The 14193-nt window shown below is 38.9% G+C and overlaps 1 protein-coding gene across 1 annotated transcript in view; it reads right to left on the bottom strand.

Annotated features, from left to right (window-relative positions):
* Window positions 1-12553, bottom strand: part of LOC104412516 (carbonic anhydrase 1-like) — a 23508-nt gene extending 10955 nt beyond the window's left edge. Inside the window, exon 1 of the mRNA XM_010023256.1 lies at window positions 12544-12553. Within this exon, the coding sequence (XP_010021558.1) occupies window positions 12544-12553 (10 nt within the window). The remainder of the gene's footprint in view (window positions 1-12543) is intronic.
* Between the last annotated feature and the right edge of the window lie 1640 nt (window positions 12554-14193).

Here is a 14193-nt window from a genome sequence, read left to right as displayed (position 1 = left end):
AGGAATGCCACAGTTTTCATGAGTACCCCAGAGCCATTAGACCATCTCTGTCACCTACAGCCATGCCAGTTCCATATCTCGCATGTTAAAAACCCACTTAAGCTGTGTGTAGAGTTCTAACAGCAGTGAAACTAGCAGGCATCCCAACTGAACAATCCCAGCATGTAAACCAGAAGTACAGGAATGCAATGAATGCTCAAGATTTAATGCAAATTGCACAGAAATTGAGCAAGGTTTTTGTGAGAAATAACACACACTCCATAATCATCATTACTGGATGTTCCACTGCGATGTAACTGAGCCCCGTGATGCTAAACAGGACTGAGAGGAATTAGTTGTTTTTTCATAAACCATGATATCTCTTATATTCTTAAATGAACTGCACCTTTCCCAAATTTATGATAAAAGCCTGATGTGCCTGAAAATGTCCACAGTAGGACCCACTTGCCCTGTTTCCCCTAGTTTCTGTTGCAGTTTAGATTAACTGCATGATCCATGCTCCCTGCCACCATGAAATCATATTCCATACTGCCTAGTTATCCTACTCCTCTCACAGAGGCAACAAAAACATAAACTGGTGTGTTGGCAAAGGATCAGAGAGTCGTGTGAGTCCCAGGTCAATGGAGCAGACTGCAGGTCACCTCTCAGTTTAAAAAAAGCAGCTTTCCAGCCCTGTTCTGTGCAGAGATGGCCTTGAAAACCCGAAACAATGTAAACAGACTGAGAAGGAGGAAATGAGCCAGTGAGTTGATCTCAGGATGACAACAAAGTGTTACTGAGGGGAGACAAGTGCTTGATGGCATTGCCACGCATTCATGCCTTTACCTTCTCAGAGAAGTTAAGAAGAAATCCTGAAAAAATCTTCCTGTCCCTTACCATATCCCTGGTCATTGCCTATCCTATTGCATGCTGACAGAGCAGGGATGTGGGAGACTATGAGTCTCCCAGCTGCTTCACTGCAGCTGTGAAGAACATCCTTACCTGGCAGGATAGATAGTAAAGAAATCAGATTTATTCCTTTTGTGAAGAATTCACATTCTGTGTGTTTCTTTGCAGTTTTCCCCAATTTCGCACTTCCCAGTAACAGTGTCTTAAAAAATGCCTGCTCTTATTTGAAATGACTATACCCTTGTGTTTCTTTAGTGGAAGATTAAAACCACTCAGATGATCTCAGTAACAGCACTCTTTGACAGCTTTCTGAAGTGACAAGAAAACAGCTCTAAATAAAGATATTTTGGGTTCTGTATTTCAGAAACTGAACAAGAACTTTTGAAGAGTCTGGGGGGGAGGCTATAAAATGCCAACAGAAAACGGAGGACCTGCAAGAGCATTAGAGATGCAGAAAACATCTAATAGATGCAGAATAACATGAGGCTGGACTGGAACTGAAGATGTGGGAAGACGGAAAGGAAATGTATGTGTAGGAGAACCTGGTGGGATAAGAGTGCTAGCCTCTGGCTCCCTCACACACCTTGAGTACCTTTAATGAAGATACATAGAACAACCCTATCTTAGTGCTTCTTGATGTTAGCAATAAGATATTGCTGTCCTTTATAATAACCATGCTGTACTTTGATGGAGATACTAATGTTAAGTGAAGGCTGGCCCTTCTTTTTCTCATCTTTGTCTTTCTTTCTGCCAATACAACCATAGAATTTCTGTTTGCTATTTTTCTTGCAAAAGTAGTGCTCTGGATATTTTCTTATTTGTCCATGTTATGTTGTTGTTTCCTTTGCACTAAAACCTCCTGTCCTTTTAGGAAGGTTAACCTCACCTAATGAAATACTTTGGACTTCAGATATATTATTTTTGCTTATTGTTTCACTGTTCTCTTATTGAACATAAGTATATGGTGTACCTTGGTGGTCCTTTTACATTAACCCTACATATTTCTTTTTACATGGCCATTGATTCTGGAAATATATGTATTTCATCCAGAGACTACTGAGACCACTAGTTCTTCTACTTCTTTCCAAAATTTGTATCTGTAAGTGAAATGAAATTTTAGTAACCATTTTAAGAATAATTTTTTCAAGCAGGTCACATGCTAAGTGAAACTAAAGTGTCATTTTTAGTATATTTTCTGAGACATGAGATATTTTAGGGTTGTTATTTGTGCAGGAGGTTGGACTAGATGACTGCCTGAGGTCCCTTCCAACCTGAGTGTTTTTAGGGTTCTGTGACTGAAGTTTCATCTGGAATATTAAAATATTTCTCTGTCACTATGAAAAATCACTAGATAAGAATTATATTGAGTTTCAGCAAAGTTGGTTTATTTTCTGTTTATTTTCAATTATCAGATATAGGAATCAAATAATGTGTTGCATAGAGAACATGTCCAGAGTTAAAGATAAGAAGAATGAGTCAGAGATGTGGGCATCAGCTTGGGAATTCTGAACGTTGTTGTGCAGTGGTTTTTATACTTCATGACATTTGGATTAAGACATACAGAGATAATGGCTGATATTTTTATCTTTATTTAAATCAATCGTGTGAATAAGGCAAACCAGCAAATAATCCAGAATCCATCACTTAGTTAAGATAAACTAATAGAATTGAGAGTTCAGAGATGGATATTTGTAGGAAAAACAGGATATCCAGCAAATGACCGTGTGGGATGTTGCAAGATGGGGATGATCTCAGCTATTACAAACTGTTGACTAGTTCTAAATGAAGGGGATTAAAAAAGCTATAATTAGCTAAAAGCCTAGCTAAACTGTTGGGGTTTTTTTCCATTCCAAAGTTCAAAAGCATATGAAATCAAGTATCATGTAGTACGTGTAGTCAGAGAAACAAATCTTTTAAACATGATATTGTCTACCATTATCCCAAGACCTTGTAATGTCTCTGAAGCAGATGCTCTTCTTTTAATGATGCTGTCATTGCTGAAGGACTGTTTACTTATTATATTGGAATATAATAAGCACATCACAATTAACTGTCACCAATTTATGTTAATTTTATTTACATGTCCACAGGTGATGCTTCTTTAATCTCTGAACTGTGGTGTAAATTCTGAAGAAAGCAGATGGATTGCTGAAGACAATTGTCTCATAAAATCACACTTATTTTTCTCAGAAATGGTTTAATTGATGGTTTATTTACTCTTTACAGGTATTTGTGGTATTAACATAATAACCTGATGAAGGATGACTGTGACTGTTCTGTATGAATATCATTCTCTATCCCCAGAGAATTTTCAAAGTACACAAATATGCCATAGTTCAACTGATGGAGAATAAAGGGTCATGGATATCCTTCCCCTCACAAAGGACCAGCAAATGTGGCTTGGCCTTTGCTGTCAACATGTGGGTACAGAAGGAAGCACCAGAGAAGCAGAACTACTAGCATTGAAAAGGCTTTTCAGGAGTGCAGTTAATGCTGTTTTACAAAGGGCAAGCAGTTTGTACCATCTGCTAGAGATGCAGGAGAACACAAAGTGCTTTGCTGGGGCATGCACTAACTAAACAGGAAAGTGCATGCTTGATTCGCTCAAGTCCACCCCAGCACAACCAAAGAACATCTGGTAAGTTAACTCCATAACAAGATCAAGTTATATTATTTTTGAAACAAATTCCTAGTTTCTTCAAAACTGTAAATTTATGTGACTTTGAAAACTGTTGTTTAAAATAAAACTCCAGTATCTGTGACAAAAACATGTTACTCACCTGTCATAAACTGTGTCTATAAAGTGTACAGCATCTTTAAAGTATGAGCACACCAACTGAAATCAAAAGAAGTGGTAATAAAATTCTGCATGTGCTTAAATTCTCTGCTAGGCTGGGCTTGTGTGCTAGATGGCTTAGCTGGTCAGCAGCAATCCTTTTCTCTAATTCTATGGGCAGAGGAAGGTCTGAGACTATTTTGCAATCATCTCATCCTCCATAGCACTAATCTGTCACTGTAACAGTGTTTCAGTGCTCCACTGAACTCCTGTTTTCTTCATCATTTTATTGAATAAATGAAAGCTTTAGTTATTAGGCCATAGAAGCAAATGACTTACTGAATATCTAAGTAACTGTCTGGTGACACCAAATCTTAGTCTTTCTGAGTCAATAATAAGACTTATGATCTGTTTGGATGATAGATGATAAATACATCTTATGTGATCCATAAGGATGTTTTCCCTGCATGGAATGTGATTTGCTGTCACTGAGGCACTGGAGCTACAATGCTGACTGTCAAAGGAGAGACATCAGTTTTTTAAGAAACCATTAGTAGCACTCCATGAAAGCATATGCAAAGATTGTTTACAGCTGCACCAGCTTGCAGTTGTACAAGCTGTATTGTTGCCTTTCAGCTGACATAAGCAGTGGATCACTAATTCTTCTTTTTGACTGATTTTCAGGAGGGAAAAAACGCTCTTAAAAAGCATTAAGTTGCCGAAGTAAGCACTGTTCGGCTGATAGACGAAAACCATTATTTGCCTTTTCTTCCCAGATCATCATAAGGCATGTGAAAACAAGTCACTGGACATTTCAATTGAGGAATGGAGTTATCTGTGGCTGACAGGATGATTTGGGTAAAAAAATAAGAGCCTCATCACTGAAATCTTGCCTTTGATAGCAGGTATTTGAGTTCACAGACTCTCATTCATTTGCTGCACCTCGAATGATAAGTCTATTGGTAATCTCATAAAATTCCCTGGGATTTGTAGCAATACAACTAAGAGCAGAGCTGAACAAATTGTTTTAGGCAGACAGGTTATGCAATTTCTCGTCATGGTGTTAAAACAAACCTGGTCATAGGGATTGCTGAAAGAAATTAAAGATATACTAGAAAAAAAAATTGTTTTAACATTTTCATTTTGTTAAGTAACACTGTATTTTCAAATAAAATTTATTTTAAAAAATTCAAAATAAATCAAATGATGAAAATTATGTCAGTGATAGAAGTGGATTTAAAAAGCCATTTAACACAAAATACCTTTCTTCTTACCTTGTTTTTGTGTTTAATTTTCTATTTAGCAACTGACATCTGACATTAATTCATAAAATTTGAAATTTTGTATCTTTCATTACTCTGAATCTAGTACTAAGAAGTTACTTGTATAAATTTGCAAACTTGTTTTGGTTACACAAGTATGTGTGTTCCCTATGTATGAACATTTATTAGCAGAAAATGAAGGCATATCCACATTTAAACATAGATTGGCTTAGTATAGCCAATAGTTTAGTATAGCCTATAGTTTAGTATATTAAAATCATAGAATAGAAAAAATTATTAAGAAATTATAAACAAATAAAAGCTAGAAGCAGAAATCTCTTCCACTTCAAGCCTCCTGAGGAATCCAAGATGTGTCTTTACTTTACTCTCATTTTGTCCAAATTATTACTAGATATTCCAGGTGAGAGAGGGAAAAGGCTTAAGTTGCATGACTGTAATGTTCCTCTCACATAATCTCTACCTTGTCTTTTTCCATAGTAGTAAGATATCCGTAAGACAAACAATGAGTGCAGTAGCATATGCTCCCTTCTTGATCTCACATCATACATACCTTCTTTTATTACATTTTATTATGTTTTAGACTCTGGAGTTTAATTGGAATGTGATTAATTAGATTAAACTGTTTTGAGAAAGGGCTTAATCATGGTGTGTATTCTCCCAGTCCCAACAGAAGACCATAGCCTGCAGCATCTCTGAATTTATAGCTAAACAAATGCTACAGGTCCTGGAACACAGAGATGAGAATTGTTGGCCTGTTGCCCAATAGTGTGTGTAAGACCTATAATTGAAACACTAGGTTTATTGCCTCCGTCAAAAAAGGTATAGCGATGCAAGGTTAGGAAAATATTTTCCATGTCTCATGCCTTAAAATACTTGGCTATAATTTATATAGAGAACCTTTGCAAAAAGCACGTACTTTAATCCGGAACCCCCAGCCAGAATCACACATAAAAAGGCTGAATAGTGAAACCAGTCTTACAAACAGTGATGTTTAGGACAAAAACTGAGAAATGCTAACTAAATTCCAGCTTGCTGCAGGTGTTCAATCTGCTGTTCTTCCCACCCAACATGCTATTTGCCAATAATAACTCTACAAGAAAATAATGAAATAGATTGGTGCTACTATGCAGTGCAGACACCCTGAACAGATCAGATCTCCCCTGTTCAGTAAAGGGGTTCCTGTAACAAGTAGACAGCTAATATTTAGCGTTTGTGTGGCTGTTTTGATTAATAATAGAGTTTGCAGTAATCATATTATTCATCTTTAATACAGTCTTGTGAGACAGGGACTAGGGTGCTGTACTGTGCACAATTACAGTAGCAGGAACACTGGCTAGGAGTGACACCCACAGGTCCTCAGAGATGTTAGAGACAGGACTAATTTCTTGTCATATCCTTTTCACTACAGCTGTGCTGTCCTGGAGGAACTTGCTTTCTGAATAGCTGGGAAATCTTTGCTGTGTCCCTGTGGGATGTGTGAGAAATAGACAGATACTGCATCATACTAAGCAGTGACACTGAGAGGTGCCCTCTGGTATTTGCGGCGTTTGCCACCACAGTAATGGTCACGGCTTACAGTCAACACATAACAAGCTCAGTAATAGTGAACACCAAAACTGTTTTTGTTATCCTAGCTTGGGACCCCTAACCCAGAGCATGCAACCACTGTCTGTAGCCACATGCCATGTGTGATCTGGAACTACAAACTTTGTCCCTCTTGACAGCCAGTGATTGTGTATCCTCCCCACATAGTCACAGGCACAGATTCTAATTGCTGTCATTGTAGGAGACCACAGTTTTTAGCCTGGAAAACGGCCAAGAATACAAATAATTCTCTTTGATTCTTCACATTTTCTTGGAGCTGGGTTGTTGTCTTTCCCTCAGTCCTAGTAATATGTGATAACACAGACAAAATGATAAAATAATAAAGTGAGAAATAACTATGTGATAACAAAGAATCACAGATCAGGAAATATCTATTAGAAGTCTCAAGACAGTCAATACTAGCAGTTTACATAACCAAGCGGTACCTGTCAATTTCTCCAAAAAGGGAATTATTACATTGATACTTTTTACAGCATTTATAGGTAGCACTGAAGCATCCTTAAGGTCAAGAGTCAAGAACTTAATTCTGAAAGGGTCTCAGTACTTCAGCTCCATACTTCAAATGTATTTCTGTACCTCAGCACTACTGTATGTAGTATGTGAGTAAGGTCACTAAAACAACTATTGAGTTCTTAATGGCAGAGTTCAGTTGTATCATATAAAATAAGTCTAACAATGATCATCAAAACCAATCATGAAGTCTTGACATTCATTCAGGAGAGAAAAGATTAGGGTTATTTTTTTTAAAGATACATGAGATGCATCGGGAAACCAACACATTTGTAGAGAATAAAGAGTAACACCACAGAGAAAGTTAAAGAAATTCCAAGAAAAAGACTGGGGAAGAGAAGGACACAGGAAGGTAGGAATTGAGGGAGAAAAACTAGCAAAGTCTTTTGTGCTGGACAGACCACTGAACTGAGTCTGCCGAACTGTCAGACCAACAGCATTTCAGTCAGTTGTACTGGCAACTTTGAAGAGCAAATGTGTTGCAGAATCCATAGTCCAAGCTTATAATGGTCATGCTAGAGAAAGCTGTCTACTTCAGAGGAGCCCAAGGAGATGCACCAGTATAAAGTCACAGAAATGAGACTTAAAATGCAGAGGATGGAATCTGAGGATTTTGTCCATAAGTCTCTAACATACTATCAACTGCAAAATGAGGTACTGCTCTGTCATTGTATCCTCAGAAAGGTTTTTAAAGATGACACCTTAGGATCACTGCATATTCTTTTGGTCTGTTTCTGTGGGGTTTGTTAAAAAAAAAATAATTTTGGTGTATTCTTAATTTCTTAAGCTGTTCTGAGAAGAACATTAACATTTCCAGCTAACATTGTTTTTAGGCTACAAAAGGCTTTTTATTATGTGGGGTTTTTTTCCCTCTCTTCAATATGTGTTGCTGAAATTTGTGTATTTGACAAGCATGGGGTTCCTTATAATGACTACTTTCTAATTACATACTTGCTATACACATATAAATGTTTATACTTCTACACATCAAGTCCTCTTTTTATGACCTATAGATGATGATTTCAAAGTTGTTTTGTTGTCTCAATAGTGAAATCTTGACTCCATTAAAGTGAAGAGAAGCACAGGTGTTGATAGAAATGAGATGTCAAGGTCTGACCTTTCAAAGTGCACAAATGGTATGGATTCATAAGCAGTGACTTTCTCAGGGCTTTAGGAGGCAAAGATCTCAAGGGATTTCTGGAAGATGATTACGAGCTGAAAATTCTGCTGCCAGCAGAGGGCATATTTCAAGGGCTGTAAACACATCCGATGATTGTCTTACATAATTCTCTTTCAGGAGGATATGGCTCACAGGAAAAAATGCATAAAGTATTTCTGATTTGCTGCATCCTTAACTATGTGACATATATCCAATATGTCTTCTGTAAAACTCTAATGAAGTCCTCCAGCTTCATTTTAGCATTCTTGTAGTCTGGTTAGGACAGTTCGTAGGTAGATATTACTGCCAGAGTAACGAGATGAAGGTCATACATAAAACTCTGTCTTGATATAGAAGAGTTGCCAATCTGCTGGAACTTCCAAACAGACACGTCCAGACCTTATAAATGCAAACAGGATAGGTCAAATCTCATACTTGGATTATTTGAACTCAGACTGTGCCAGTGTGTATAAAAGTAGACAGCTTAGCTCAGATTTGGATTTCAGTGTGAGTGCCATACAAGCAAATCCTTATGTCAAAAAGAGAAGAGTCATCTTCCTGCAGAGTTCATCAGTTTAGTTTTTCAGATCTGGAAGACTTGTTTTAAACAGGCAGTATATTTTTGTTGTATCAGATTGGCATGTGACATCTAATAAATTTACTTTTTTTTGGGGGGGGGGTGTTTTTGTTTGTTTATTTGTTTTGGGGGTTTGTTGGTGGTGGTGTTTTTTTTACTGATACTCTTACATCTGTGCTCATTTTAATAGATTGCCACAAGGAAAACTTGTTTGTCATTTAGTTCCTTTATAAATCTGAAGTCTGACTTCATATTTCCATGTTTATTATACCTTATTATTAAGTTCTGCAAATGGTAATGTAGGTTCAGAGCCACAACAGTAGAATGATGGGATTTTGCAAGCAAGGTCCTAGAGTCTGAAGTGCAGACTGTGAAGTTATGCACCTTCTGAAATGGGAAGATGCATTAAAAGTCTGCCTAATGTTTGTCTAGATGTGCTACATTCTGTGTTTCATCAAATAAAGTAAATGTAGCTGAGGAAAACATCATGTATAAAAACAACAAAATTGACCCAATATGCTTCTCATTTTCCCTTGGCAGATCTTCCAATATAGATCTGGCCATCCATGGGGGTTTCCATTCATGCCTACAATGTTTTCCATAGCATGGCATCTCAGTGAAGTGGAAGGCATATGACAATTTGGCTTTTTGGCTATGGCATCCTCAATCAAAAGCACTGAGTAACATGCCTTTCCTGCACTGCCTGGCATGCAATGTGCAATATGCCAAAAAAACATTGCTGCCCCTTCCATAACGTGTATTATCAGATACCTTTCTGCTGTATTGTTTTCTTCCACAAGCTATTAAATACAGTGGAAGATATTTCATATTTAGATTGCTCACAGGCAGTGAGTAAATACTTCTACTCATTTAACAATGTGCTTATTGTGGGCACATTCTGTGCTCCGGTAAAGCCCTTTGCATGAAATCACCCATGGGAAATAGCCCTGAGCACAGTGGAACCTGGAAAACTTAGCTTCAAGCAGGGGGACTCTTGAATTACATCCTGCTGGTATATTTACTTCTATGTGTCCCCTGACAGTCAGCCACTCCTAGCTGTCACCCTGGCCCCTGGAGACTGCTGGAAATTGGCACGCTGAGGTGAAGCAGCACTTTGATTGTTCTAACTATGTCAAGGTATCGGCCAAACCCGTCCTGGCTGGCAGAGCTGCTGTAGGTCACTTTTCTGTGCATCATTCTTCTTTGCATGCTCTGTGTGCTCTGGCTTAAAGATGTGGCTCTGAGCCATTTTCCAGACTCCACTTATTCCTGCTTTCCATTCTCAAAGAAAGGGTCTATGATTTCAGGTAAGCTATTTTCATAAGCGAGGTGAGAATGATTACACTTTTTTTTTTTTTTAATTCTTTAGCAGAAACAAATACTGCATCTGAACTACCATATGGGGGACACAGTGTCCCATAGCCATAGCATGTCAATTAGTTTTGGTCCCTCTTTTTCAATCTTTCATTTAGGTGGCAAATATATAAAACCCTCTTTTGGATGAAGAGTACCTTACTGGTTAGGTGTCCGACATGACCACTATGCTTTATTTATTTTGATAAGCATTTCAAGTAAACTGTAGTCACCAGGTACCCAGCTGTGATCCTGTGACTGGGTACTAGTTTCAGACAAAAGAATGTCTGCAATTACTGTGTAGGCTAAACCTGCTCACTTTCAGCCTCATTTCATCCCACTGCATTTCTCTTCAGTTACAGGCTTGTGTGATGTGTACATTTTGTCTACCTTACATGGGGGAGAGGGGTAATACTGTAGCAGAGAAGCACTTCAGCATGAAGAATGCTGGTTTATATCCACTGGGATTGGATTATACTACTTTTTAATATTACATTTTTACAGATAGAGCAGTGACAGGAACCTCCCTGGCAGGTATCTTTCAAAGCTGTGACATCAGCTGCATTCTTTAACGAGATCACTTTCCATGCTATGTCACTTGTTTTTCTCTTAAGTCCTTACATTATATGTGCTGTGTTGTTGGATCACTCTAAAAGGACAGCCTGAGAGAAGCCAGATTTCGTATTTATTCAGTCTGCTCTTCACCTAGCAATCTCCACTTCATGCTCAGATAAATTTTAACTTTAAGGATGAAATCAGAACACTTTGAACAGATGCACAGCTTTCCTCCTGCAACTAAAGTAACATATGAAGACTTTACTAATATTTTTTTAGCCCCAGCCATAAATGATGCTCTGAAATCTGCCATTTGCTTTGGTCAGTTTGTTTTAATTCCCCGGTTTTCCTCTTACCTTTCCTTCCCTGATTTCTCAAACCTTATCTTTCTGATGAAACAGATGTCAGCTGTACTGCAGCTGGGCATGTAGTATTACTGAAGTTTTTCATGAATGGTTTAAGTTCATCTTATTATGCTCTTGTCTTTGCTATCACAGATGGCTGTTGGCTTTCTAAACATGTCAGAGGTTTAGAAAATAAAGACAAATCACTGCAATGCAGCTATGAACACCCTAGGTAAAACACTTCTTCTAAATATTTAAAACTGTTTCATTTTCTTAGTTATAATGGCTTTTTCCATGACAGACATATCTAATTCCTAGAGAAAGCAATGTTATGCAAGTTAGATGATAATGAATTTCTCAGCCAATATCAGAAGAAAAGGATGAATGTGAAGGTAGGTCCTAAGGGATGCAAAAATAATTTTATTGTGATTATCTCTTAATGCAGATAAAGCTGTTGCATTTTCTTTTCACTCTGCCTTCGATGATGAAAGCAACAGGAAAGGAATACTATTAGCATCAAGTCAGTGAGGCACTGTGATATGACTCAGTGCCTGGGGCTGACTCCAAGTACCCACACTGTTGATCCTACCATTTGTCACTTATGCATAAGTCAGTGCCTAGAAGTCACAACATGTAGAAGCTGACAAAAAGCTGATCATCTGGGTGCAACAGGAACAGCTCACTGGAAAACTAAAATATGAAGACTTGCTGTAGGCATGGGGCTCCTTAATAGAGAAGATTGTATAAATTCTCACAGAGAGCAATTAATTTAAATACTAGTGAAAGAACTGACTTGTACCCTTTTCTATATAACACAAATCATAGAATCATAAAATCATAGAATTATAGATTGGTTTGGGTTGGAAAGGACCTTAAAGATCATCCAGTTCCAACCCCCTGCCATGGGCAGGGACACCTTCCACTAGACCAGGTTGCTGAAAGCCCCATCCAACCTGGTCTTGAACACTGCCAGGGATGGGGCAGCTACAGCTTCTCTGGCCAACCTGTTCCAGTGCCTCACCACCCTCACAGTAAAGTATTTCTTCCTAATATCCAATCTAAATCGATGCTATTTCAGTTTAAATCCATTACCCCTTGATCTCCCACTACATGCTGTTGTAAGAAGTCCTTCTCCGTATTTCTTGTAGCCTGCCTTTAGGTAGTGGAAGGCTGCTCTAAGATCGCCCCAGAGATCTTCTCCAGGCTGAACAAGTCCAACTCTCTCAGCCTGTCTTCGTAGCAGAGGTGCTCCAGTGCCCTGGTCATCTTTGTGGCCTCCTCTGGACTCACTCGAACAGGTCTGCATCCTTCTTACGTTGGTGGCCCCAGAGCTGAATGCAGTAATCCAGGTGGGATTTCACAGAGAAGAGGGGGAGAATCCCCTCCCTCAACCTGCTGGACACACTCCTTTTGATGCAGCCCAGCATACAGTTGTTTTTTTGGGTTGCAAGTGCACATTCCTGGGCCACGTTGAGCTTCTTCATGTCCTTTACCTCCATACATGGCTCCAATAAGCACTGCTTTTATATATGAAGTTGATGAGAAGTCTCCTGAGCCTTCAATAAACAAGCCTAATAAAGCTGTTTATATAGACAGAAAACGAGCTGCTCCAATTAGAATTTCATGAGCTCACAAATGTTTCTCTCTGGGAAGATGAAGCAGAAACCATTTCAAAAGGATTAATGTCTAAGCTTTCTGAATTAAAATTGTGACGATTTTACATGCCTGTCCTTGCAACAAATGTGACATTATCCATTTGATTGATGACAGAGTAAAAGATAGTATTTTCTTTTGTTTCAGAGTTCTCTTTTGAAAGTTAAAAGATGTGATTTTCCATACCACTGTACTTAAATCACCTCCTACTATTTTCTTAATTGAGCTCTGCCTAAGGAAGATGTGAGGACCTACATTTTTTGAAGGACACTTTGATAACGAGTTCATCTTTCTATCTTTAAAGACGGTAAGAGGAACTCCTCTTATGATATCATGTAAGTTGCTATGATTTAGTGAGTTTCACTCTGATCTATCTTCTCTATGTAAAAATACTATACATATCTCTATATAAATCTTCTCAGGTGCAGATTCCTAAATGAGAGGTCTTGTCCTACCTTTCTCTCAAGGGGGGCTGTCTACTTATGATTAACCTCAGAGCAAAATGAACTTACTAAACACATTTAACGAAATCATTGTAGTTACCCTTGAGTCAGTATTTAGTTATTTATTAGCCTCGCTATATAGGTAAGCTAGAAAGGGAGCTTTTATCCTCCAGATGGCTTGAGGACATGAAATATGACCAAATTAATCTTAGGCTCTGTATATTGCAGCTTCTCAATCTTTTCCCTGTACCTCACCAATACAAAGTGTTTACAACCTCTCAAAGCTGCAAGTTTATTTGCATGCTGCTTTCCAGTGCTGATGGGTACATGCAACATTTGAGCAAGTTAGCAGCAACTATGTTGGAAACCTCCATGGTCCACGGTGCTTGTTGGCTGACTCTCAAATATTTAGCTTGGGGTATTATTTAGCTCGAGGTATGTAGTTTGAGGTACCATTTAGCTCGAGATAGATAGAGTTGCAACAGTGATAACACGGACTGACAAAGCCAAGGGAGACTGTAGTGAAGCTGGCATTTGAAAGAAAAACTTTAGTATTCAACACAGATGTAGAGACAATGCCAACTAACTACTGATAGCTAACTCTCCATCATCTGAAAAACAGCTGTTTTCCTGACCAAACTATCACCTCCTAAGTTGCCTAACATGAGAAATAGACTTGGTGTAAGGCTCCCTGCATGAAGGAGAATCGACTGGACAATGTGAAACCTGTATCTGACCGAAAAGCCAGGAGTGGCCTGATTTGGGGCTGACAGAGGCTAGCTGTGTCTAACAGCACGATTTTGCAGGCTAGGAGGCATGCTTTACAAGCAGACACAGTGTCTTTCGGCGCTGTTAAACGGAGCACTTGACTGCAGTGAAGCGGTAGCCCTGAAGCCCATCTGCCCCGTGAGCTCGCCCAGGACCATCCGGGCGCACTGCCAGCCTGGGACACTGCCCGCGGACGAGGCAGACCTGGCGGGCTGGATGTTGCGTTCCGTCTGGCCGGCTGCCCAGGCTTGTGCGGCAGCCTGGCTCTGCACGCAGCCG

Source organism: Nestor notabilis, unplaced genomic scaffold (assembly GCF_000696875.1).
Source record: "Nestor notabilis isolate BGI_N333 unplaced genomic scaffold, ASM69687v1 scaffold15251, whole genome shotgun sequence".
Lineage (NCBI taxonomy): Eukaryota > Metazoa > Chordata > Aves > Psittaciformes > Psittacidae > Nestor > Nestor notabilis.
This window is presented reverse-complemented; position numbering and strand designations above follow the sequence as displayed.